General features: G+C 37.6%; 2 protein-coding genes and 1 non-coding gene across 3 annotated transcripts; 2 read left to right on the top strand and 1 right to left on the bottom strand.

The window, feature by feature from the left end:
* The first annotated feature begins 3103 nt into the window (after nt 1-3103).
* Nucleotides 3104-3547, top strand: LOC145619878 (uncharacterized). The gene has a single exon (XM_081674566.1). The coding sequence runs from the start codon at nt 3104-3106 to the stop codon at nt 3545-3547; it is 444 nt and encodes a 147-aa protein (XP_081530692.1).
* Nucleotides 3548-12335: 8788 nt separating this feature from the next.
* On the top strand, nt 12336-12779 carry LOC145619877 (uncharacterized). Its single transcript, XM_081674565.1, has one exon. It carries the CDS (start codon nt 12336-12338, stop codon nt 12777-12779), a length of 444 nt encoding a protein of 147 aa, XP_081530691.1.
* A 10259-nt stretch (nt 12780-23038) lies between these two features.
* On the bottom strand, nt 23039-23145 carry LOC145621822 (small nucleolar RNA R71). The gene has a single exon (XR_014108617.1). It is a non-coding gene; the product is annotated as a small nucleolar RNA R71 (small nucleolar RNA).
* Nucleotides 23146-27470: the final 4325 nt, after the last annotated feature.

The raw sequence follows: 27470 nt of genomic DNA, 5'->3' as shown, positions 1-27470 counted from the left end.
TAAGTTTCTCATGAAAGTGGTTAGAAATTTTATTCCTCTTTATTTTGGCTTATACGATACACAAAGCCTTATATGTGGCTGGCCACACCGTGTGGCAGAGTTTTCTTTGTTAGTATAATAGGGATTACTTGATCAATGTTAAAGGGATCACTTTATTAGCTTAATAGGATTACTTGGTTAGTGTTATAGGGGTTACTCAATTAGTATTATAAAGATTACCTGGTCAATCTAATATGGATCACTTGTTCTTTTATATGTAGTTACGTGATGTGGCTGGTCACACATAAGACGGACCGTGTACGATATACTAATGCTATTATGCAGAGTTATGTACTACACCAGAAACTGATTAAGTTGTTAATTTTTTTTGCTGGTTCAATACTTCAATAGATATTAGAACTTTTAGCGATAAACCACCTAATAAAACTAAAATTTTGTCAAAAACTAACTAATAAAAAAAATATTGTAAAAAACTACCTAATTGTAAAAAAATATTGTAAAAAATCGACCACCAAAATTGGGCACAAATGGCCGAAATCAGTCGATGTTGGGGTTAAATGGTTGATTTCATCCCTTTATCGGCCAATTTCGGCCGTTGGTGGCTGATTTCGTCGCCGTTTTTGTAGTGTTTCGAATGTTAGGGTTAAGGGTTAGGATTTGGGGGATTTTGGGTAGAAGCAGGCTGTTGCTGCCCTTGCTGGTGGTCGTGGTTGCAACGGGATGTTGGTGGAGTTGAAGGGAAAAGGAAGCAGGGAGGTTGGTGAAGTGTGTGAAGTGCGCTGGGGGAAAGGGAAGTAGGAAGGTGGGCTGGGAGGTGGTTCCCGGGAACGAGGGAAGAAGGAGTGCTGGGCGATGGTTTCCGGGAACGAGGGAGGGGTTTTCGGGGGTAGGGGAGGGGTTTTCGGGGACAGGGAAGGGGTGGGTTTCGAGGTAGGGGGAAGGCTGGGCGGTGGTTTCCGGCAGCAAGGGAGGGGTTTTTCGGGGGTGGGGGTGATTTTCCGCTGGGTGGGGGTGGGGGTGTGGTGGCAGCCGCTGGGCGTGGGTGGTTTGTAGGGTTTTTTTTAATTTTTTTTTGTTTTTTTTTTCAAAAAAAAAAATTAAGCCAATCATACGCTGACACGTGTCTAGTTAACCTGCTACATCAGGTTAGATGACCTGTTGGGTGCAACAAAAATTAATACCCCCTAAAGTTGGGAGTGATAGATAATAAACGAAAGTTGGGATTATTTTCGGCGAATGAGGCAAAGTTCAGATTAATGGGAGCAATTTTTCCTACTTTTTTTTATTTACATCACTTTCCTTTTATGGGTGTTTTTTTAAATGCATTATTTCTATATTTGGTAACTTAAAACTATATTTTATCATTTCTTTCTCTTACTTTAATCCCCACTCAAATTATTTTATCATTTCTCTCTTTCATGGTCCCCGCCTAAATAATAAAAATATCTATCATTTTTCACTTAATTTCTCTTTTATGGTCTCCATCTTACTTTTGCTATAATAATTCATTCACCCACTTACAATATTATACGGAGTATTCCCTCAAAAAAAAATTATACGGAGTATTATTCGCTTAAAACTCTGTGCAATCCCAAATGAATGAATGATGCAAATAAAAAAAAATAAAAAAATAAATAAAATAAAAACACAGAGGGAGTACTATACACCTAAGTTACTTGGGATCAATAAAAGCAAACACCCTATAAAGTTCGGATTATTACATAACAATCCAAAATTGGGATTACTAAAAGCAAATGACTCAAACTTGGGAATTTAAACCATTTTTTTCCTTTAATTTATTTAAAATTAATGACGATTTCTTAATGGAAATTTTATTTATAATAAATTAAAGCTAATCATAACCTGGACTAAACTGCTACAATAAAGCAACATATTAGGGTCAAATGAGAAGGACCTTATGAATCATAATAGTTGAGTTTCCTCTGATTATTCTCCTTGGAAAGGTTTTATTTAAACCCTCTAGGGTTTCTCCGTTGTAATAAGTGTTTTCCTAACCTCCATTACTAGGTTTTTTCAATTTTTTTTGAAAGTTTTTCTCTTCTCTTCTCCCTGCTGTTTAATTTTCTCCATCACTACCATCTCTTTCATCTTGGTCTCTATTGTTAGTCTTTGTAAGGGCTTTCACTGGTGCATTTACTGGTGGTAAGCCCCAAACCTTTTAATTACTTTCATTAAATAGATCTTAACCTTAATATGATTATTTTTCTCTGAAGTTTTTTTTTTCTTTTTATATTTGTATGGCGAGAATTGAAGATCTAGGGTTTTATAATCTCTTCAATAATCTGGAGGACCACATGAGCATTTTCACTCAAACGACTACGCATCTATGGATTTCAAGCCGACACAGTGCGAACTCACACATTGTATTGCTTCAGATAAAGTTTTTTTATTAACGCGATTGTTAATCAAAACTACGATGCATTTAGTTTTGATGTGTGTACATGTGTTGGAATTCTTGTTTTCTTAGGAATGATATGTAAATGTCGTTTGACCATATTTCATTAATGAAATTCTTTTTTCTTCTTGTAAAAAAAAATGAGAAGGACCTTATAACGAGAAGGATGAAAAGTAATTTGATGTGTTAAAAAAATGATCTAATGACCCTCATTACATGCTTTATTGATGGAAAAATTATAAAAAACGCAATAATAGTAAAAAAAAAAAAAACAACTTTTCCGTAGTTCCTTTTCTATTTTCCATGTTCTTATTACTATTTTTCCTCCATATTCAACCCTCTTTCCACTTTTTTTACTTAGTTTTCAAATAAATATTCAATCTAAAAACATTATTAAAGTAACAAAAGTGTTAGATAATAGGTTATTATTATCTTGTTAATATTCTGTAAAGATAAATCTTGTGTAATTAGGTTTCTCATGACTAGATTGTAAATCCTATATATATTGAATTAATGAGAATGAAGGCCTCCGATAAGGAGAATTACACTATTCTACATGGTATCAGATTCCTACTAGGGTTTTTTTTTTCTTTCTTTTTCTCTCACAAAACCCTAAACGATCCTAGAGGCCACCACCAGCCGTCCACCACCACCCTCTCTTCATCACAACCGCTTCTCTTCTCTCCCATGGCAAGTGATGATACCCCTCCACCACCTCCTCCTCCTTCCCCATCCAACAACTTCCATCCGGCTTATGCCGCCACCTGCATCAAAAACCTTATGACTGTCGTCCTAGATCAACAGGAAGCGCACTATACTACGTGGTCTGAACTCTTCCAAATTCAAGCATGTGCCTTCAACTTGCTTGATCATATTGATGATGAGGTTTCTCGTCCGTCGGACATTGATGATGCAACATGGAAGCGGTTAGATGCCATCGTGAAGAATTGGCTTTATGCATCCATATCCAAGGACCTTATTCACACCATCATGAAACCGGGTGCTACGGCACTTGAATTATGGAACCGTCTCAAGGAAATTTTTCATGATAACAAGCACACACGAGCAGTGTATTTGGAGGAACAGTTTAGCAACACAAAGCTGGAGAATTTTGCTAATATGTCCGATTAATGTATGCACCTTAAGATTCTTGCCAATCAATTGCAAAACGTTGACAATCCGGTTTCCGATCGCAAGATGGTCCTTCAATTGGTTGCGGGTCTTCCAGAGGGAAGTACGACACCGTCGCTGCATTAATTTCCCAAACCGAGCCTACACCCAACTTTCACAAGGCTCGTTCCATGTTTATTTTGGAAGAGACAAGGAAGAACAAGCAAGAAGAAAATGGTCAACAAGCTCTCATTGCCCACAATTCCCAACCTTCAACCACCACACCACCGACGCAGCAACAGCAGACCGGCGAACAGCAGCGGACTGGCCGTGGCAGAGGTCGAGGCAGCAATAACAGCAAATCCGGCAGCAAGGGTCGTGGAAAGGGGCGTGGGAACAACAATAATCAGCAGGCTCAAAGCAATACTGGGCCGCAATATACGGATCAACAACAAGCCCCTCAGATAACTCTCATTTTTGCTATTCTTGTGCTTGGGTAAACATGTAAGGCTACCTTTTAAGCCATCTGCTTCAGTTAAATTTTCACCGTTTGATATTATTCATGCGTATTTATGGACATCACCTATTTCTACAGTTTCGAGCATATGTTAAAACTCAATTTGAAAAGGACATAAAAACATTTCAATGTGACAATTGTCGTGAATTCGACAAATCCCCTTTTCATAAATTTTGTGCGGATAATGGCATGTTTTTCCGTTTCTCTTGCCCAAACACTTCTTCTCAAAATGGCAAAGCCGAACGAATTACTCGCACCATTAGTAACATGTCTCGTACAATTCGGGATCAACGTACCAAACACATTGAGATGGACATACATTTTGTATGCAACAAGATCGCCCTGGGTGAGATCAAGGTCTTACATGTTCCGTCATCATACCAGTACGCAGACATTTTCACAACAGGTTTACCTCGCCAATTATTTTTAGATTTCAGAGACAGTCTCAGCATTCGACTTCCTCCCGCTTCGACTGCGAGGGTGTGTTAGATAATAGGTTATTATTATCTTGTTAATATTCTGTAAAGATATATCTTATGTAATTTGGTTTCTCATGTCTAGGTTGTAAATCCAATATATATTGAATTAATGAGAAGGCCTCCAATAAGGAGAATTACACTATTCTACAAAAAGGTGAGATCATCTCTTCTCTAAATTGTATACATGTCGAGCTGTGGTGAAAAATAAGTAGACTTTATATGTCCAATAAGTGCTCATTATCCTTATTATTTATTGCAACTTGGACTAAGTAACGAATTAAAACAAAAAAAAAAAGTCAAAGTAATTACCAATTTATTTATTTGTGGTACTATATATCATCATTGTAGCGACATTTTATGTCAACAAAATGAAACCAAACACATTTTATTTTTTGGTATAATAATATATACAGACTAGATCAAGAGTATATCCATAATAAAAATGTATAATATATATTCTATAGAAATAAGTGAATGAAATAAAATAAAGAAATATGTATAACACATAGTGGCGACATAGTATGAACTTTTCGTTGAGTACTAATGAGAAAAAAATAAAAAATTATAATAATAGAAAGTTCCTATAAATAGCAAGAAACATATCTAGGAAACTCACAAAAACAAGAATTCTCTCTTTGTATTGTATTGTATTGTATTGGAGTACATACATCACAAAAAAACAGGTTTTGATAACATAATCAAAGTTAGTTACCAAAAATGGAGAACAAGGCATACTCGAAAAGAATCATGCTAGCTACCCTTGCCACTTTCGCATTAGGTATTTCATTCTTCACTTCATTCATTCAATATGTAGTAATTTGCATGTGTTAAGTTATTTGTATGATGACTACTAATTCTTTTAATGTTATTAGTGATGATGCTGCAAATTCATACGGGAGAAGGCGCGTGTCCAGCAGCATATGATGATTTATGTACCACTCCTAACGAATTATGTTGCTCAACCAATCCAAACTTGCATTGCGTTCAAGTTGCAACCAATGTGTACAAATGTAAAGATGATACCACATGTGAGGATCACCACGACCACGAGTGTTATCCAGGGTTTTTCGATTGCTGCACTGGCTTAAATTGTGTCGAACTTGCATCTGGTAAAAAATGCAAAGAGGGCACTTGTGAAGATCACGTTGGACATGAATGTACCCCTGGTGTTTTTGAATGCTGCCCTGGCACTGGCCTAGATTGCACTCAAGTTTCATTTTCACCCGAAGTTTACCAATGCCTGTAAATGCCATCGTATGTATATGATCATACACAATATATATGATCATATGTTTACTAACTCTACAACAAGCTGAGGCCGGGTGTAGAGCTCATTATTATCGTGTGCTATGTGTACCTTCCGTTACACATTCTGTTTTAATTTCCTTAATTATTGGTTGTTGTTTGAGATTGACTTTTCCTTTTATTTTTCTTGTTTCCTGTCTTTTGGTTCACATGTTAAATATAAATATGGCCTGATTGGGATTGTTTCCTGTCTAGCCACGAGACTACGACCTTTTTGGCCTTTAACTTTTTTTTCCAAGTGTCGAGCCACGTTGGCAAAAAAGTAGATATTATTATGGCGCATATAAATGATATGATGCCATTTGGATAGATTTTTTTTTTTGACAAAAATGTTGTATAGAATTTTATTATCGATATACTTCTGATATTTCATATATATATAATTAATCATAACTTTTTAATAAATATCGATAACTTGGTTCGAATTTCATCATAATATGCGTTTTAAAAAGTACTTTAAAATAAGATCCATTTATGATATATTTAATTTATTAGAAAAATAATAGAAAATTAGTAAAAATAAATTTTAATCTATAAATATAAATTAAGTTTAATAAAAATATATAATAAGACATTTATTTATTAATTAAAATACAAAAAGTAAACTATCATATAAATATAAGTGACATGAAATATATGATCGTATTTAACATTTAAAGACAAAAAGTTAACCCTAATAAAACAACTATAACACCACTGCTACTGCTGCTCATAGTACCACTACTACATAGACCTTGCAAATGGGTTATTCGGGTCGGGTCTGGGTCGGGTCACTTTCGGGTCGGGTCATTTCGGATCAACTAACATTCGGGTCAGGTCGATTCGGTTTTCGGTTCAACTTCGGGTCAAGTATCGAGTCGAGTTCGGGTCGGGTCAATTTGGGGTCGGGTATGTTCGGGTCGAGTCAATTTCGGGTCAAGTATGTTCGGGTTAGTCAAAATGTGGTCGGGTCATATTCGGGTTGTTTCATTTGTGGATCAAGCTCAAATAATAATTTTATGCAGTATATTTCAGTTTATAAGCTTAGCTAAGGTTGAAGATGAATAAATTGAGTTATATTTGGCACAAGACATTTTTTGTTCAATTAAAAGGTGACTTTAGTTCGGGATATTTCGAGTATTGGTCTGTTCAGGTCATTATCAAGTTTGTTCGGGTCAATTTCGGGTATTGGGTTTGTTCGGGTCAAACACTTCTGGTCAATTTCGGGTTGGGTCAAATTTGGGTCGGGTCACTTTGGGTGTCGGGTCGGCTCAATTCGGGTTTCGGGTCAGTGTTTTTGGGTCAATTTCGGGTCATCGGGTCTGGGTCAGGATTGTCAGGTTACTACTGCTGCTCATAGTCGTCGTTGTCATGATGGTGGCCACTGGTGCGGCAGCCACCCAGAGTTCGGATAATAGGCGGTTGCTAGGTAACATTGGCAAATATTCGTTTGATTGCGGTGCTTCAGGAGAAACTTGTGATGCTGGTACTTGTTGCTAGAACTCCTGCAGTGAGCGGTTTGGTGGTATATGCCAATTAGATCAAACCATGATCTATGACTATCGCGTATAAATCAATAAATGTTGTATGTAGTCATCTAATAGGCTGCTACAAAGTAGCTACTTCAATTCTACTTTAAAATTATTGTATTGTGATGATACTCTTTGTTCATTTGTTGTACTGTTCGCATGATTTAATCAAGTGTGTGTGACAATCCCATAAAAATATCAATGGAGCTATACTCCCTCCGAATTTTTTAAGGTGTTACAATCGCACATAATATTAGATGCCCTTGACTCTCTCAAGAGGTGCGTTTGTAGCTCTTACCTCGCTGCATAAATTTTTCTATGGTATATCGGTACATAAGTTGTCGCTAATTTCTTTCTCGGGTTCATTAGGAAGTTTTAGAATAGAGTAAAATAAAAACTAAATGTTGTGAGTTGTTACCATATGCTTAATTTAACAATGAAAGAGAAGGGGAATTAGGGGTTTATAAGGGGGCCATGGTCCATGGAGAAATTGGGTGGAAAACGAGAAATAAATGATTGAAAATGGGTCATTAAACATCTCTTAGTCAATGCAATAATTTGGGCAAAAGGTAGCTTTTTACAACATTAATCGGAAAATCATAAGATAGTTTATTACAACATTCATTGTTTAAAAGGTAGATTCTTACAACATTTTTTTAATGAGGTAGTTTTTCACAAAAAATGACTTTTATAATTAAGGTAGTTTTTCACAAAAATTCCTAAAATAAAGTGGTGTTGGTTATAATAGCTGTGGAATAATCGATAAAATTGTGTGGAAATAATGTTCATAGGGCCAATATATATTTTTTCCATGGGCCTCTAAAATCTCTTATATAGCCCTTAACATTATTTACAATGCTCATCTTAAATAAAGGTGTGTCAAATTAATCAAAGGTACGATGCCCCAAAATAATTTCCAAGCATTAACTAAAATTTTAGGCACAATAAAGTGAGTACATATTGCTTTAAAAAAAAGTGGGTATATATTAACATTAATAGGTTAATCTAGTGCGATGCAAGGTTAGAATTAATATTTCTTGTACTGCCTCCGTTTTTAGTAGCAACTTTGAAATATTTTAAATCTCACAAATAATACCCTAAAGTTGCAACTAAAAGTTAACGGAGGTACTATATTCTGTTGCAATACATTGTACATGAAGATTTGAATTAGATATAAATAAAAATTACCTTTAAGGAAAATAAAAATAATAAAACCACGATCATTCATTAAACAAATTAGGTATGTAAAACTATAATTTTGTAGAGAAACTTGGTAAACTGAATTTTAAAAGACACTAATGCATTGAAGTCAAAAGTGTAGATTAAAAATAAAAATTAAAATAAAAAAATCACTAATAATTGATGACATCACACATAGAATTGGAGGTAAGATTTTTAATGTGAGAGTATTGTATAAAGGATAGTTTAAAGATTGATGATGTCAGCAATATTTTATTTTAATAATGGAGTAGTTAAAAGATTAGTTTATTACTCCTTACTTTTTTGGAAAAATTGCTTCCATTAATCTGAACTTTGCCTCCTCCGCCGAAATTAATCCCAACTTTCGTTTATTATCTGTCACTCCCAACTTTAGGGGGTATTCATTTCTATTGCACCCAATTTACCTGAAACCGGTTTATCAGGTTAACATTTGTGAATTGAATTTTTTTTTGCACACGTGTCATTATGTAATTGGTTGGAAAAAAAAAATAAAAAAAAATAATAAAAACAAAAAAAAAATTAATTTCCTAAAACTAATCCAGCACCAGCCCCACCTCCACCACCACACCTAGGGATGGCAATTTAATCCGAGTTCGATTCGAATCCGATCCAATCCGAAGAAAAAAAATCCGATTCGAATCCGTTTAAAATTAGTCCGAATCCGAATTCGATAAAATAGATCTGAATCCGAATAGGAGGCGGATCGGACTTGGACCCTACGCAAAGTCCGATGGAGTCCGAATCCGAGACTATGAGCATATGCTTTATAACTTGGGACAATTGTTTGCTTGTTTGTAGCAAAATTTTGTTATGTAACTTAGTACATTATTTAAATATGTTATAATTATACTTACCATGTATGACAATACAAGAAATATAGGTATATGACATTACAAAATAAAAAAATTAATTGGATCATTTCGGAGGTCCGTATAAACGGACCAGATTCGGATCCGAAAATTACGAGTCGGATCGGATTCGGACTCGGACTTTTCGGATTTAGCCAAATCCGACCCGAATCCGATCCGTTGCCATTCCTAACCACACCACCACCACCAGCGCACACTCTCCCCTCACGCAGCCCAGCAGCCAGCCAAATCGACCACTACAATGGCCGAAAATGGCCAGCCACCACACCTACACGACTGTTTCCCCACCATAAAACAACCCCCTCCCCAAAATCGACCACCAAAATTGGGCACAAATGGCCGAAATCAGTCGATGTTGGGGTTAAATGGTTGATTTCATCCCTTTATCGGCCAATTTCGGCCGTTGGTGGCTGATTTCGTCGCCGTTTTTGTAGTGTTTCGAATGTTAGGGTTAAGGGTTAGGATTTGGGGGATTTTGGGTAGAAGCAGGCTGTTGCTGCCCTTGCTGGTGGTCGTGGTTGCAACGGGATGTTGGTGGAGTTGAAGGGAAAAGGAAGCAGGGAGGTTGGTGAAGTGTGTGAAGTGCGCTGGGGGAAAGGGAAGTAGGAAGGTGGGCTGGGAGGTGGTTCCCGGGAACGAGGGAAGAAGGAGTGCTGGGCGATGGTTTCCGGGAACGAGGGAGGGGTTTTCGGGGGTAGGGGAGGGGTTTTCGGGGACAGGGAAGGGGTGGGTTTCGAGGTAGGGGGAAGGCTGGGCGGTGGTTTCCGGCAGCAAGGGAGGGGTTTTTCGGGGGTGGGGGTGATTTTCCGCTGGGTGGGGGTGGGGGTGTGGTGGCAGCCGCTGGGCGTGGGTGGTTTGTAGGGTTTTTTTTAATTTTTTTTTGTTTTTTTTTTCAAAAAAAAAAATTAAGCCAATCATACGCTGACACGTGTCTAGTTAACCTGCTACATCAGGTTAGATGACCTGTTGGGTGCAACAAAAATTAATACCCCCTAAAGTTGGGAGTGATAGATAATAAACGAAAGTTGGGATTATTTTCGGCGAATGAGGCAAAGTTCAGATTAATGGGAGCAATTTTTCCTACTTTTTTTTATTTACATCACTTTCCTTTTATGGGTGTTTTTTTAAATGCATTATTTCTATATTTGGTAACTTAAAACTATATTTTATCATTTCTTTCTCTTACTTTAATCCCCACTCAAATTATTTTATCATTTCTCTCTTTCATGGTCCCCGCCTAAATAATAAAAATATCTATCATTTTTCACTTAATTTCTCTTTTATGGTCTCCATCTTACTTTTGCTATAATAATTCATTCACCCACTTACAATATTATACGGAGTATTCCCTCAAAAAAAAATTATACGGAGTATTATTCGCTTAAAACTCTGTGCAATCCCAAATGAATGAATGATGCAAATAAAAAAAAATAAAAAAATAAATAAAATAAAAACACAGAGGGAGTACTATACACCTAAGTTACTTGGGATCAATAAAAGCAAACACCCTATAAAGTTCGGATTATTACATAACAATCCAAAATTGGGATTACTAAAAGCAAATGACTCAAACTTGGGAATTTAAACCATTTTTTTCCTTTAATTTATTTAAAATTAATGACGATTTCTTAATGGAAATTTTATTTATAATAAATTAAAGCTAATCATAACCTGGACTAAACTGCTACAATAAAGCAACATATTAGGGTCAAATGAGAAGGACCTTATGAATCATAATAGTTGAGTTTCCTCTGATTATTCTCCTTGGAAAGGTTTTATTTAAACCCTCTAGGGTTTCTCCGTTGTAATAAGTGTTTTCCTAACCTCCATTACTAGGTTTTTTCAATTTTTTTTGAAAGTTTTTCTCTTCTCTTCTCCCTGCTGTTTAATTTTCTCCATCACTACCATCTCTTTCATCTTGGTCTCTATTGTTAGTCTTTGTAAGGGCTTTCACTGGTGCATTTACTGGTGGTAAGCCCCAAACCTTTTAATTACTTTCATTAAATAGATCTTAACCTTAATATGATTATTTTTCTCTGAAGTTTTTTTTTTCTTTTTATATTTGTATGGCGAGAATTGAAGATCTAGGGTTTTATAATCTCTTCAATAATCTGGAGGACCACATGAGCATTTTCACTCAAACGACTACGCATCTATGGATTTCAAGCCGACACAGTGCGAACTCACACATTGTATTGCTTCAGATAAAGTTTTTTTATTAACGCGATTGTTAATCAAAACTACGATGCATTTAGTTTTGATGTGTGTACATGTGTTGGAATTCTTGTTTTCTTAGGAATGATATGTAAATGTCGTTTGACCATATTTCATTAATGAAATTCTTTTTTCTTCTTGTAAAAAAAAATGAGAAGGACCTTATAACGAGAAGGATGAAAAGTAATTTGATGTGTTAAAAAAATGATCTAATGACCCTCATTACATGCTTTATTGATGGAAAAATTATAAAAAACGCAATAATAGTAAAAAAAAAAAAACAACTTTTCCGTAGTTCCTTTTCTATTTTCCATGTTCTTATTACTATTTTTCCTCCATATTCAACCCTCTTTCCACTTTTTTTACTTAGTTTTCAAATAAATATTCAATCTAAAAACATTATTAAAGTAACAAAAGTGTTAGATAATAGGTTATTATTATCTTGTTAATATTCTGTAAAGATAAATCTTGTGTAATTAGGTTTCTCATGACTAGATTGTAAATCCTATATATATTGAATTAATGAGAATGAAGGCCTCCGATAAGGAGAATTACACTATTCTACATGGTATCAGATTCCTACTAGGGTTTTTTTTTTCTTTCTTTTTCTCTCACAAAACCCTAAACGATCCTAGAGGCCACCACCAGCCGTCCACCACCACCCTCTCTTCATCACAACCGCTTCTCTTCTCTCCCATGGCAAGTGATGATACCCCTCCACCACCTCCTCCTCCTTCCCCATCCAACAACTTCCATCCGGCTTATGCCGCCACCTGCATCAAAAACCTTATGACTGTCGTCCTAGATCAACAGGAAGCGCACTATACTACGTGGTCTGAACTCTTCCAAATTCAAGCATGTGCCTTCAACTTGCTTGATCATATTGATGATGAGGTTTCTCGTCCGTCGGACATTGATGATGCAACATGGAAGCGGTTAGATGCCATCGTGAAGAATTGGCTTTATGCATCCATATCCAAGGACCTTATTCACACCATCATGAAACCGGGTGCTACGGCACTTGAATTATGGAACCGTCTCAAGGAAATTTTTCATGATAACAAGCACACACGAGCAGTGTATTTGGAGGAACAGTTTAGCAACACAAAGCTGGAGAATTTTGCTAATATGTCCGATTAATGTATGCACCTTAAGATTCTTGCCAATCAATTGCAAAACGTTGACAATCCGGTTTCCGATCGCAAGATGGTCCTTCAATTGGTTGCGGGTCTTCCAGAGGGAAGTACGACACCGTCGCTGCATTAATTTCCCAAACCGAGCCTACACCCAACTTTCACAAGGCTCGTTCCATGTTTATTTTGGAAGAGACAAGGAAGAACAAGCAAGAAGAAAATGGTCAACAAGCTCTCATTGCCCACAATTCCCAACCTTCAACCACCACACCACCGACGCAGCAACAGCAGACCGGCGAACAGCAGCGGACTGGCCGTGGCAGAGGTCGAGGCAGCAATAACAGCAAATCCGGCAGCAAGGGTCGTGGAAAGGGGCGTGGGAACAACAATAATCAGCAGGCTCAAAGCAATACTGGGCCGCAATATACGGATCAACAACAAGCCCCTCAGATAACTCTCATTTTTGCTATTCTTGTGCTTGGGTAAACATGTAAGGCTACCTTTTAAGCCATCTGCTTCAGTTAAATTTTCACCGTTTGATATTATTCATGCGTATTTATGGACATCACCTATTTCTACAGTTTCGAGCATATGTTAAAACTCAATTTGAAAAGGACATAAAAACATTTCAATGTGACAATTGTCGTGAATTCGACAAATCCCCTTTTCATAAATTTTGTGCGGATAATGGCATGTTTTTCCGTTTCTCTTGCCCAAACACTTCTTCTCAAAATGGCAAAGCCGAACGAATTACTCGCACCATTAGTAACATGTCTCGTACAATTCGGGATCAACGTACCAAACACATTGAGATGGACATACATTTTGTATGCAACAAGATCGCCCTGGGTGAGATCAAGGTCTTACATGTTCCGTCATCATACCAGTACGCAGACATTTTCACAACAGGTTTACCTCGCCAATTATTTTTAGATTTCAGAGACAGTCTCAGCATTCGACTTCCTCCCGCTTCGACTGCGAGGGTGTGTTAGATAATAGGTTATTATTATCTTGTTAATATTCTGTAAAGATATATCTTATGTAATTTGGTTTCTCATGTCTAGGTTGTAAATCCAATATATATTGAATTAATGAGAAGGCCTCCAATAAGGAGAATTACACTATTCTACAAAAAGGTGAGATCATCTCTTCTCTAAATTGTATACATGTCGAGCTGTGGTGAAAAATAAGTAGACTTTATATGTCCAATAAGTGCTCATTATCCTTATTATTTATTGCAACTTGGACTAAGTAACGAATTAAAACAAAAAAAAAAAGTCAAAGTAATTACCAATTTATTTATTTGTGGTACTATATATCATCATTGTAGCGACATTTTATGTCAACAAAATGAAACCAAACACATTTTATTTTTTGGTATAATAATATATACAGACTAGATCAAGAGTATATCCATAATAAAAATGTATAATATATATTCTATAGAAATAAGTGAATGAAATAAAATAAAGAAATATGTATAACACATAGTGGCGACATAGTATGAACTTTTCGTTGAGTACTAATGAGAAAAAAATAAAAAATTATAATAATAGAAAGTTCCTATAAATAGCAAGAAACATATCTAGGAAACTCACAAAAACAAGAATTCTCTCTTTGTATTGTATTGTATTGTATTGGAGTACATACATCACAAAAAAACAGGTTTTGATAACATAATCAAAGTTAGTTACCAAAAATGGAGAACAAGGCATACTCGAAAAGAATCATGCTAGCTACCCTTGCCACTTTCGCATTAGGTATTTCATTCTTCACTTCATTCATTCAATATGTAGTAATTTGCATGTGTTAAGTTATTTGTATGATGACTACTAATTCTTTTAATGTTATTAGTGATGATGCTGCAAATTCATACGGGAGAAGGCGCGTGTCCAGCAGCATATGATGATTTATGTACCACTCCTAACGAATTATGTTGCTCAACCAATCCAAACTTGCATTGCGTTCAAGTTGCAACCAATGTGTACAAATGTAAAGATGATACCACATGTGAGGATCACCACGACCACGAGTGTTATCCAGGGTTTTTCGATTGCTGCACTGGCTTAAATTGTGTCGAACTTGCATCTGGTAAAAAATGCAAAGAGGGCACTTGTGAAGATCACGTTGGACATGAATGTACCCCTGGTGTTTTTGAATGCTGCCCTGGCACTGGCCTAGATTGCACTCAAGTTTCATTTTCACCCGAAGTTTACCAATGCCTGTAAATGCCATCGTATGTATATGATCATACACAATATATATGATCATATGTTTACTAACTCTACAACAAGCTGAGGCCGGGTGTAGAGCTCATTATTATCGTGTGCTATGTGTACCTTCCGTTACACATTCTGTTTTAATTTCCTTAATTATTGGTTGTTGTTTGAGATTGACTTTTCCTTTTATTTTTCTTGTTTCCTGTCTTTTGGTTCACATGTTAAATATAAATATGGCCTGATTGGGATTGTTTCCTGTCTAGCCACGAGACTACGACCTTTTTGGCCTTTAACTTTTTTTTCCAAGTGTCGAGCCACGTTGGCAAAAAAGTAGATATTATTATGGCGCATATAAATGATATGATGCCATTTGGATAGATTTTTTTTTTTGACAAAAATGTTGTATAGAATTTTATTATCGATATACTTCTGATATTTCATATATATATAATTAATCATAACTTTTTAATAAATATCGATAACTTGGTTCGAATTTCATCATAATATGCGTTTTAAAAAGTACTTTAAAATAAGATCCATTTATGATATATTTAATTTATTAGAAAAATAATAGAAAATTAGTAAAAATAAATTTTAATCTATAAATATAAATTAAGTTTAATAAAAATATATAATAAGACATTTATTTATTAATTAAAATACAAAAAGTAAACTATCATATAAATATAAGTGACATGAAATATATGATCGTATTTAACATTTAAAGACAAAAAGTTAACCCTAATAAAACAACTATAACACCACTGCTACTGCTGCTCATAGTACCACTACTACATAGACCTTGCAAATGGGTTATTCGGGTCGGGTCTGGGTCGGGTCACTTTCGGGTCGGGTCATTTCGGATCAACTAACATTCGGGTCGGGTCGATTCGGGTTTCGGTTCAACTTCGGGTCAAGTATCGAGTCGAGTTCGGGTCGGGTCAATTTGGGGTCGGGTATGTTCGGGTCGAGTCAATTTCGGGTCAAGTATGTTCGGGTTAGTCAAAATGTGGTCGGGTCATATTCGGGTTGTTTCATTTGTGGATCAAGCTCAAATAATAATTTTATGCAGTATATTTCAGTTTATAAGCTTAGCTAAGGTTGAAGATGAATAAATTGAGTTATATTTGGCACAAGACATTTTTTGTTCAATTAAAAGGTGACTTTAGTTCGGGATATTTCGAGTATTGGTCTGTTCAGGTCATTATCAAGTTTGTTCGGGTCAATTTCGGGTATTGGGTTTGTTCGGGTCAAACACTTCTGGTCAATTTCGGGTTGGGTCAAATTTGGGTCGGGTCACTTTGGGTGTCGGGTCGGCTCAATTCGGGTTTCGGGTCAGTGTTTTTGGGTCAATTTCGGGTCATCGGGTCTGGGTCAGGATTGTCAGGTTACTACTGCTGCTCATAGTCGTCGTTGTCATGATGGTGGCCACTGGTGCGGCAGCCACCCAGAGTTCGGATAATAGGCGGTTGCTAGGTAACATTGGCAAATATTCGTTTGATTGCGGTGCTTCAGGAGAAACTTGTGATGCTGGTACTTGTTGCTAGAACTCCTGCAGTGAGCGGTTTGGTGGTATATGCCAATTAGATCAAACCATGATCTATGACTATCGCGTATAAATCAATAAATGTTGTATGTAGTCATCTAATAGGCTGCTACAAAGTAGCTACTTCAATTCTACTTTAAAATTATTGTATTGTGATGATACTCTTTGTTCATTTGTTGTACTGTTCGCATGATTTAATCAAGTGTGTGTGACAATCCCATAAAAATATCAATGGAGCTATACTCCCTCCGAATTTTTTAAGGTGTTACAATCGCACATAATATTAGATGCCCTTGACTCTCTCAAGAGGTGCGTTTGTAGCTCTTACCTCGCTGCATAAATTTTTCTATGGTATATCGGTACATAAGTTGTCGCTAATTTCTTTCTCGGGTTCATTAGGAAGTTTTAGAATAGAGTAAAATAAAAACTAAATGTTGTGAGTTGTTACCATATGCTTAATTTAACAATGAAAGAGAAGGGGAATTAGGGGTTTATAAGGGGGCCATGGTCCATGGAGAAATTGGGTGGAAAACGAGAAATAAATGATTGAAAATGGGTCATTAAACATCTCTTAGTCAATGCAATAATTTGGGCAAAAGGTAGCTTTTTACAACATTAATCGGAAAATCATAAGATAGTTTATTACAACATTCATTGTTTAAAAGGTAGATTCTTACAACATTTTTTTAATGAGGTAGTTTTTCACAAAAAATGACTTTTATAATTAAGGTAGTTTTTCACAAAAATTCCTAAAATAAAGTGGTGTTGGTTATAATAGCTGTGGAATAATCGATAAAATTGTGTGGAAATAATGTTCATAGGGCCAATATATATTTTTTCCATGGGCCTCTAAAATCTCTTATATAGCCCTTAACATTATTTACAATGCTCATCTTAAATAAAGGTGTGTCAAATTAATCAAAGGTACGATGCCCCAAAATAATTTCCAAGCATTAACTAAAATTTTAGGCACAATAAAGTGAGTACATATTGCTTTAAAAAAAAGTGGGTATATATTAACATTAATAGGTTAATCTAGTGCGATGCAAGGTTAGAATTAATATTTCTTGTACTGCCTCCGTTTTTAGTAGCAACTTTGAAATATTTTAAATCTCACAAATAATACCCTAAAGTTGCAACTAAAAGTTAACGGAGGTACTATATTCTGTTGCAATACATTGTACATGAAGATTTGAATTAGATATAAATAAAAATTACCTTTAAGGAAAATAAAAATAATAAAACCACGATCATTCATTAAACAAATTAGGTATGTAAAACTATAATTTTGTAGAGAAACTTGGTAAACTGAATTTTAAAAGACACTAATGCATTGAAGTCAAAAGTGTAGATTAAAAATAAAAATTAAAATAAAAAAATCACTAATAATTGATGACATCACACATAGAATTGGAGGTAAGATTTTTAATGTGAGAGTATTGTATAAAGGATAGTTTAAAGATTGATGATGTCAGCAATATTTTATTTTAATAATGGAGTAGTTAAAAGATTAGTTTATTACTCCTTACTTTTTTGGAAAAATTGCTTCCATTAATCTGAACTTTGCCTCCTCCGCCGAAATTAATCCCAACTTTCGTTTATTATCTGTCACTCCCAACTTTAGGGGGTATTCATTTCTATTGCACCCAATTTACCTGAAACCGGTTTATCAGGTTAACATTTGTGAATTGAATTTTTTTTTGCACACGTGTCATTATGTAATTGGTTGGAAAAAAAAAATAAAAAAAAATAATAAAAACAAAAAAAAAATTAATTTCCTAAAACTAATCCAGCACCAGCCCCACCTCCACCACCACACCTAGGGATGGCAATTTAATCCGAGTTCGATTCGAATCCGATCCAATCCGAAGAAAAAAAATCCGATTCGAATCCGTTTAAAATTAGTCCGAATCCGAATTCGATAAAATAGATCTGAATCCGAATAGGAGGCGGATCGGACTTGGACCCTACGCAAAGTCCGATGGAGTCCGAATCCGAGACTATGAGCATATGCTTTATAACTTGGGACAATTGTTTGCTTGTTTGTAGCAAAATTTTGTTATGTAACTTAGTACATTATTTAAATATGTTATAATTATACTTACCATGTATGACAATACAAGAAATATAGGTATATGACATTACAAAATAAAAAAATTAATTGGATCATTTCGGAGGTCCGTATAAACGGACCAGATTCGGATCCGAAAATTACGAGTCGGATCGGATTCGGACTCGGACTTTTCGGATTTAGCCAAATCCGACCCGAATCCGATCCGTTGCCATTCCTAACCACACCACCACCACCAGCGCACACTCTCCCCTCACGCAGCCCAGCAGCCAGCCAAATCGACCACTACAATGGCCGAAAATGGCCAGCCACCACACCTACACGACTGTTTCCCCACCATAAAACAACCCCCTCCCCAAAATCGACCACCAAAATTGGGCACAAATGGCCGAAATCAGTCGATGTTGGGGTTAAATGGTTGATTTCATCCCTTTATCGGCCAATTTCGGCCGTTGGTGGCTGATTTCGTCGCCGTTTTTGTAGTGTTTCGAATGTTAGGGTTAAGGGTTAGGATTTGGGGGATTTTGGGTAGAAGCAGGCTGTTGCTGCCCTTGCTGGTGGTCGTGGTTGCAACGGGATGTTGGTGGAGTTGAAGGGAAAAGGAAGCAGGGAGGTTGGTGAAGTGTGTGAAGTGCGCTGGGGGAAAGGGAAGTAGGAAGGTGGGCTGGGAGGTGGTTCCCGGGAACGAGGGAAGAAGGAGTGCTGGGCGATGGTTTCCGGGAACGAGGGAGGGGTTTTCGGGGGTAGGGGAGGGGTTTTCGGGGACAGGGAAGGGGTGGGTTTCGAGGTAGGGGGAAGGCTGGGCGGTGGTTTCCGGCAGCAAGGGAGGGGTTTTTCGGGGGTGGGGGTGATTTTCCGCTGGGTGGGGGTGGGGGTGTGGTGGCAGCCGCTGGGCGTGGGTGGTTTGTAGGGTTTTTTTTAATTTTTTTTTGTTTTTTTTTTCAAAAAAAAAAATTAAGCCAATCATACGCTGACACGTGTCTAGTTAACCTGCTACATCAGGTTAGATGACCTGTTGGGTGCAACAAAAATTAATACCCCCTAAAGTTGGGAGTGATAGATAATAAACGAAAGTTGGGATTATTTTCGGCGAATGAGGCAAAGTTCAGATTAATGGGAGCAATTTTTCCTACTTTTTTTTATTTACATCACTTTCCTTTTATGGGTGTTTTTTTAAATGCATTATTTCTATATTTGGTAACTTAAAACTATATTTTATCATTTCTTTCTCTTACTTTAATCCCCACTCAAATTATTTTATCATTTCTCTCTTTCATGGTCCCCGCCTAAATAATAAAAATATCTATCATTTTTCACTTAATTTCTCTTTTATGGTCTCCATCTTACTTTTGCTATAATAATTCATTCACCCACTTACAATATTATACGGAGTATTCCCTCAAAAAAAAATTATACGGAGTATTATTCGCTTAAAACTCTGTGCAATCCCAAATGAATGAATGATGCAAATAAAAAAAAATAAAAAAATAAATAAAATAAAAACACAGAGGGAGTACTATACACCTAAGTTACTTGGGATCAATAAAAGCAAACACCCTATAAAGTTCGGATTATTACATAACAATCCAAAATTGGGATTACTAAAAGCAAATGACTCAAACTTGGGAATTTAAACCATTTTTTTCCTTTAATTTATTTAAAATTAATGACGATTTCTTAATGGAAATTTTATTTATAATAAATTAAAGCTAATCATAACCTGGACTAAACTGCTACAATAAAGCAACATATTAGGGTCAAATGAGAAGGACCTTATGAATCATAATAGTTGAGTTTCCTCTGATTATTCTCCTTGGAAAGGTTTTATTTAAACCCTCTAGGGTTTCTCCGTTGTAATAAGTGTTTTCCTAACCTCCATTACTAGGTTTTTTCAATTTTTTTTGAAAGTTTTTCTCTTCTCTTCTCCCTGCTGTTTAATTTTCTCCATCACTACCATCTCTTTCATCTTGGTCTCTATTGTTAGTCTTTGTAAGGGCTTTCACTGGTGCATTTACTGGTGGTAAGCCCCAAACCTTTTAATTACTTTCATTAAATAGATCTTAACCTTAATATGATTATTTTTCTCTGAAGTTTTTTTTTTCTTTTTATATTTGTATGGCTGATAACTTGTTATCAAACATGATTTTAGGGTACTTTTAGGGCTTGTTTCCGTGTCTTTATCCACTTACTTGCTCTATCTTACCTTATTTTTATGTAATTTTGTGTATTACGTGCTTCACGAGGTGTTCGTGTTTTTGATGCACTTTTCAGGTGAAAATGACGATGATCCGAGCACCTTTGGTGATGGAGCGACGAGTGCAAGGCAAGGGGAGCATCATGCGGGACCCACGAGGCAAGGAGGAAGCGTTTTGGAGTCGTTAGAGCCCCGAGGGAGGGCTGCACGGTCGTGCATGCCTTAGCACGGCCGTGCAGCACGGCCAAAACTGAAGGAGAGTTTCTGCCCCAGACAGCACAGACGTGCAGCATTCTGCACGGTCGTGCATAGTTTGGCACGGACGTGCAGATGTTGCACGGCCGTGCAGACTGGCCTGAGTCTGAAATCGAGCTACTGCCACCCTCTGCACGGACGTGCAGAATTTGGCACGTCCGTGCAGAGTCAGTTTTGCGACTTCTCTTGTTTTCTCCGTCCTTTCTTTTTGGGGGTCCTTTAAATAGCCCCTTTGGACGTTTTTGAAGGGGGTGGCCATTATTATTCCAGAAATCTATTTCTCTTAGTTGGTAGCTCAAAAATACTCCAAAAAAACACTAGCTTGTAATTGTAGATTTTAGTTATTTGCTTGGAAATTTCAATCCAAATCTTTGTAGAACAAGTTCCACCATTGTTATTCAAGTTGAAGCTTCTAGTAACCATTTCTTACTCTTTCTCTTCCCTCTTTCTTGCTTTAATACTTATTATTCTTCATTGTTAATTGTTATTTGCATGCTTAGATTGTTAATTTCTACTTAATTCCTAGTTTTAATTTGGTCATGAATTACTTGAAACACTTAATTGCTTTAATCTCCATGGATTGTGAGTAGTCTAATTTCTGGGGTTTGGGTGAACCCTCAATGTAGTCACCAATAGCTTGTTGCATGTATTAATTTGGTAATTGTGGGATGTTAATTAGTTGAGTTTAAGTGAATTAATTGTTAATTCTTGTAATTGGCCATTGCTTGAATTATTTATCTAGCTTTTTCAACGAAGGATCGAGAGATGAACTTGAGAGGGCTCCTTATGCTTAATTGACTTGATTTGCCATGAGAATAGGAACTTCTAGTCAAGGGAATTGTATGTTACCGTGATAATGCTTTAACACTTGTTTCTTGCCCATAATCACGAGAGTAGGTTATGTTCTTGATGTCAAGTAATCCCTCTAGCTTGAGAGAGTAGTAGGGTGCCTTAGGTAACTTCCCCTAATTTATCTCCCATTTTACCATTGCTATGTATGCTAATCGTTATTTGTGATGAAGTTGAGCGGTGTAACCCATATCCTAGATCTTCTTAATATCGTTAATCACCTCTTAGAATTAATTGATTTGAATTAGATCGGTGTGACATAATACCAATTCCAAAAACCCGACTTAATCTAGCTTGTTTAAACACTAACATTTGGTGGTTGATTCAACGCCTCTCATGGGTTCGACCCTTTCTTGCCCTTGCTACTAGTTTAGCAGGATCGAGTTAGGTCTATTATTTGATAGGTTGGCGACGCTCTATCAAGTTTTTGGCGCCGTTGCCGGGGAGGCAAAGTCACATTGAATAAGTTATTGTTGAATGAGTCTAGATATGTGTATATGTGCATAGTTTTCTTGTTTTATTTTTGTTTATGCGTGTTTACTTTGTGATAGTCATTGCTAACGCTTTCTTTAGCTTTGTTTGACTATGCATGACACGGAGGAGTAAGCAATCACCGCTTATCCCCGTAGATCCGGAGTTGAATAGGACTTTAAGGAACGTAAGAAGGCTCTTACAAGGCACGCCGGAGTTTTCATTAGCCTATACGGATTCCGAATCGGAGGATACATTGGAGATTGAAGAAGAGATGAATGAACAAAATCAACCACAACCGATTCTACAAGACTATGACCACCCCGATGCATTCCAACTTCGGAGTGGCTTACTTCTTCCCACCACCAATGCAAACAACTATGAGTTCTCTCCTCAACTCATAAGGATGATCCAAAGTGAACAATTCGGGGGGAGTGTAAATGAGTGCCCTCTAGCTCATTTAGACAATTTCCTTGAGTTGTGCACTACCATCAAGCAAAACAATCTCACGGAGGAATTCATTTGGATGCATATGTTCCGGTTTTCTCTTAGGGACAAGGCTAAATATTGGTTGAGGTCCGTGAAAGAAGGGTCCTTGACAACATGGGAAGAGGTTACAAAAGCCTTTCTTGGGAAGTATTGTCCACCCGAGAAGACCGCGGAATTGAGAAGGAAGATCACAAGCTTCACTCAAGAGGATGATGAAACCTTGGGTGAAGCATGGGAGAGATTCAAGGACTACAAGAGGAAGTGTCCACACCACGGATTGCCTTCATGGATGATTATTCAAAGCTTCTACGACGGTCTTACTCCTACTTCGAGGACCAACCTTGATAATGGAGCGGGAGGTAGCCTTAAAAAGCTACCGGTAGAAGAAGCCGAAAGTATGATTGAGGAAGTTGCTAGGCATTATGCCTACCGGTATGATCGAAGAGAGAACCAACCAAAGAAGAAGGGTATGTATGACTTGAGTGCAATAGATCTTATTGCCTCAAAATTTGATATGTTAGCTCACAAGCTAGACCAAGCGACATCTTCTTCCGGTCCCTCTACCTCTCAACAACAACCACAAGTTATGTCTTGTGAGACTTGTGGGGGTAACGATCACATGGCCTCATATTGCAACGCTACCACGGAGCAAGTTGCGGTCATGAACCAAAGGAATGACCAACCATTCAATCAAGGGTGGAAGCAAAACCAAGGGTGGAGACCATCCAACCAAAATCAATCCAACTATAACCATCCTCCTCAAAACAACTACAACCAACCCCCTCCACATCAAAATCAACAAGCCCCATACCGCCATCCTAACCAACAAAGGCAACAACAATTCAATCAACCACCTCCTCCACCTCAAAAGACTTCCCTTGAAACCGCTCTTGAATCTTTTATAAATCAACAAGGGAAGAGCAATGCCGAGATGAGCTCTAACATTCAACAACTTCAAGCGCATAATAAGATAATTGAGAGCCAATTGGCTCAAATTGCTCAACAAGTTGGGAGCTCCACCTCCAATGCTAGTGGTCACTTTCCAAGCTCAACGGTAGTGAACCCAAAGGAGCATATCAAGGCTATCACCTTGAGATCGGGGAGAGGGTATGAAGGCCCGGTTATGAGTGAAGATGAGCCACAAAAGAGAAATGAGGGAGTTGAAGTGAGAGATGAGGGTGACTTTGAGAATGAGGTTGTAGGAGTTGAGAGAAAAGAGAAAGAAAAGAGTGGTGAGGGAGCCACAAAGAGAGATGAGGGAGTTGAAGTTGAGGTTGAGAAGCCTCCCATGAGGGTGTACAAACCACCAATTCCTTTCCCTCATAGGTTGGTGGAGAAGAAGCTCAATGAGAAGTTTTCAAAGTTTCTTGAAGTTATGAGAGGACTTCAAGTAAACATCCCCTTTCTTCATGCTATGTCACAAATGCCTACCTATGCAAAATTTCTAAAGGATCTCTTATCCAACAAGAGTAGGCTTGAAGAGAGTGCAACCATCTCCCTTCCAATGGAGGTGAGTGCAATCATTCAAAACAAGCTTCCCCGAAAGCTTGGTGACCCGGGTAGCTATGCAATACCGGTGAAGATTGGTGATATGGAAGCTATGGATGCTTTGTGTGATCTTGGGGCAAGTGTAAGCTTGATGCCCCTTTCTATTGCAAGGAACTTGAAGGTTGGTGAGATGAAACCAACAAGGATGTCCATTCAACTAGCCGACCGCTCGGTTAGATTACCATTGGGAATTCTTGAAGATGTGCCGGTACAAGTTGGAAGAGTTTTTGTACCATGTGATTTCGTAGTAATGGAGATGGAAGAGGATGACAAGGTGCCTCTTATTTTGGGAAGACCATTTTTGAACACCGCGGGAGTGGTGATTGACATGAAACAAGGCAAGCTCACTTTGAATGTGGGAGATGAGAAAATTTCATTCTCATTCTCACAAGCTATGAAGAAGCCTTTGTATGAGGAAATCAATAGAACCGATACTCTTGAAAGAGACATAGGAGAATTGAAGAAAGTGAATGGTAGCAAGGATACTTTACAAGCAACCCTCACGGGAAACTTGTATGATGATGGTGAAGAAGCTAAAGGGTACAAGTTGTTGCTTGACCAACCTCTACATAGCAAGGCAAAGGAGTTTGAAGTACTTGAAGTGGAGGTAAAAGAGGAGAGTACTACGCCTCCTCCTAAGGTTGAACTTAAACCCCTTCCCCCTTTGCTTAAATATGCTTTTCTTGATGATAGTGAGACTTATCCCGTTATTGTCAATGCCAAGCTTGATGACACTTCTCTTGAGAAACTCCTAGTTGTATTGAGGGAGTATAGAAGTGTCATTGGTTATACAATTGATGACATTAAGGGGATAAGTCCCACAATATGCATGCATAAAATTTTACTTGATAATGAACATGCTTCCTCTATTGAGCATCAAAGAAGGCTCAACCCCAATATGAAAGAGGTTGTTAAAAAAGAGGTTTTGAAACTCCTTGAAGCGGGCATAATCTACCCTATTTCCGATAGTAAGTGGGTTAGCCCGGTTCAAGTAGTTCCAAAAAAAGGAGGCATGACCATTGTCAAGAATGATAAAGGTGAGACCATTTCTACAAGGTCGGTCACCGGGTGGAGAATGTGCATTGATTATAGAAAATTAAATAAATCCACCCGGAAAGACCACTTTCCACTCCCCTTTATTGATCAAATTTTGGAAAGACTAGCATCACATAGTCACTATTGTTTCTTGGATGGGTATTCGGGATTTTTCCAAATCCCAATCCTACCCGAGGATCAAGAAAAGACTACATTCACATGCCCTTTTGGTACCTTCGCTTATCGAAGGATGCCATTTGGATTATGTAATGCACCTTCTACATTTCAAAGGTGTATGATGTCTATTTTTTCCGACATGCTTGAATCATCAATTGAAGTATTCATGGATGACTTTTCGGTTTGTGGTTCATCTTTTGACATATGCCTTAAAAACTTGGTGAAAGTGCTGAAAAGATGTCAAGAGGTGAACCTTGTGCTTAATTGGGAAAAATGTCATTTTATGGTAGAAGAAGGTATTGTGTTGGGTCATGTTGTTTCTTGTAGGGGCATTGAGGTTGATCGTGCCAAAATTGAGGTCATTGAGCGCCTCCCTCCCCCCACTAATGTGAAGGGGGTAAGGAGCTTTCTTGGACACGCGGGTTTTTACCGCCGGTTCATAAAAGATTTTTCTAAAATCGCTAAGCCGCTCACTCGATTGTTGGTAAAAGATGCCCCTTTTGTGTTTACTAACGATTGTTTGCTAGCTTTTGATAGGTTGAAGGAAGCTTTGATCACGGCTCCTATCATTCAACCACCGAATTGGGAGCTCCCTTTTGAGCTCATGTGTGATGCTTCGGATTATGCCGTTGGAGCCGTCCTTGGGCAAAGAAAGGACAAGAAGCTTCATGCCATCTACTACACTAGCAAAACATTAGATGAAGCACAAAGGAACTACACAACAACCGAGAAAGAGTTTCTAGCCATTGTCCATGCTATTGAGAAGTTTAGATCTTATTTGGTGGGTTCCAAAGTCATAGTCTTCACCGACCATTCGGCTTTGAAGTACCTATTGTCCAAGAAAGATGCCAAGCCAAGGTTGATAAGGTGGGTCTTGCTCTTACAAGACTATGATATTGAGATTCGGGACAAGAAGGGTGCCGAAAATGTAGTAGCCGATCATCTTTCACGGCTACCGGTCTTTGATGAAGAACTTGGGGGTTTGCCAATTGATGATTCATTCCCGGATGATCAATTGTTTGCAATCATTCAAGCTCCGGCTCCTTGGTTTGCGGATATCGCAAACTATTTGTCTTGCTCTATACTCCCTCCCGACCTCACCTATCAACAAAAGAGGAAGTTCTTACATGATGTTCATCAATATTTTTGGGATGACCCCTTGCTCTTCAAACAAGGTGTTGATGGCCTTTTTAGAAGGTGTGTCCCCGATGATGAGATTCATGATGTTATTGCTATGTGTCACTCCTCACCTTGTGGAGGGCATATGAGTAGTAACAAGACATTGGCGAAAATTTTGCAATGTGGATTCTTTTGGCCCTCAATGTTCAAAGATGTTTGGGGGTTCGTTAAAGCTTGTGACCGGTGTCAAAGAACCGGTAATTTGACAAAGAGAAGTGAAATGCCATTGAACAATATTCTTGAGTTGGAAATTTTTGATGTATGGGGAATTGACTTTATGGGACCTTTCCCTTCTTCTTTTGGGAATAAATACATTTTAGTGGCCGTTGATTATGTGTCAAAGTGGGTGGAAGCGGTTGCATCTCCTACAAATGATGCTAAGGTAGTGGTCAAGTTGTTCAAAAAAGTCATTTTCCCAAGGTTTGGAGTGCCCCGCGCCGTCATAAGTGATGGGGGATCGCATTTTGCAAAGCGGTCTTTCAAGGCTCTTCTTGAAAAGTACGGTGTTAGGCACAAGGTGTCATTGGCTTACCACCCTCAAACAAGTGGTCAAGCCGAGATTTCAAATAGGGAGATCAAAGTGATCTTAGAGAAGACGGTAGATAGGTCAAGGAAGGATTGGTCATCAAAATTGGATGATGCTTTATGGGCCTACCGCACCGCCT

This window comes from Chenopodium album, chromosome 27 (assembly GCF_948465745.1).
Source record: "Chenopodium album chromosome 27, dcCheAlbu1.1, whole genome shotgun sequence".
Taxonomy (NCBI): domain Eukaryota; kingdom Viridiplantae; phylum Streptophyta; class Magnoliopsida; order Caryophyllales; family Amaranthaceae; genus Chenopodium; species Chenopodium album.
This window is presented reverse-complemented; position numbering and strand designations above follow the sequence as displayed.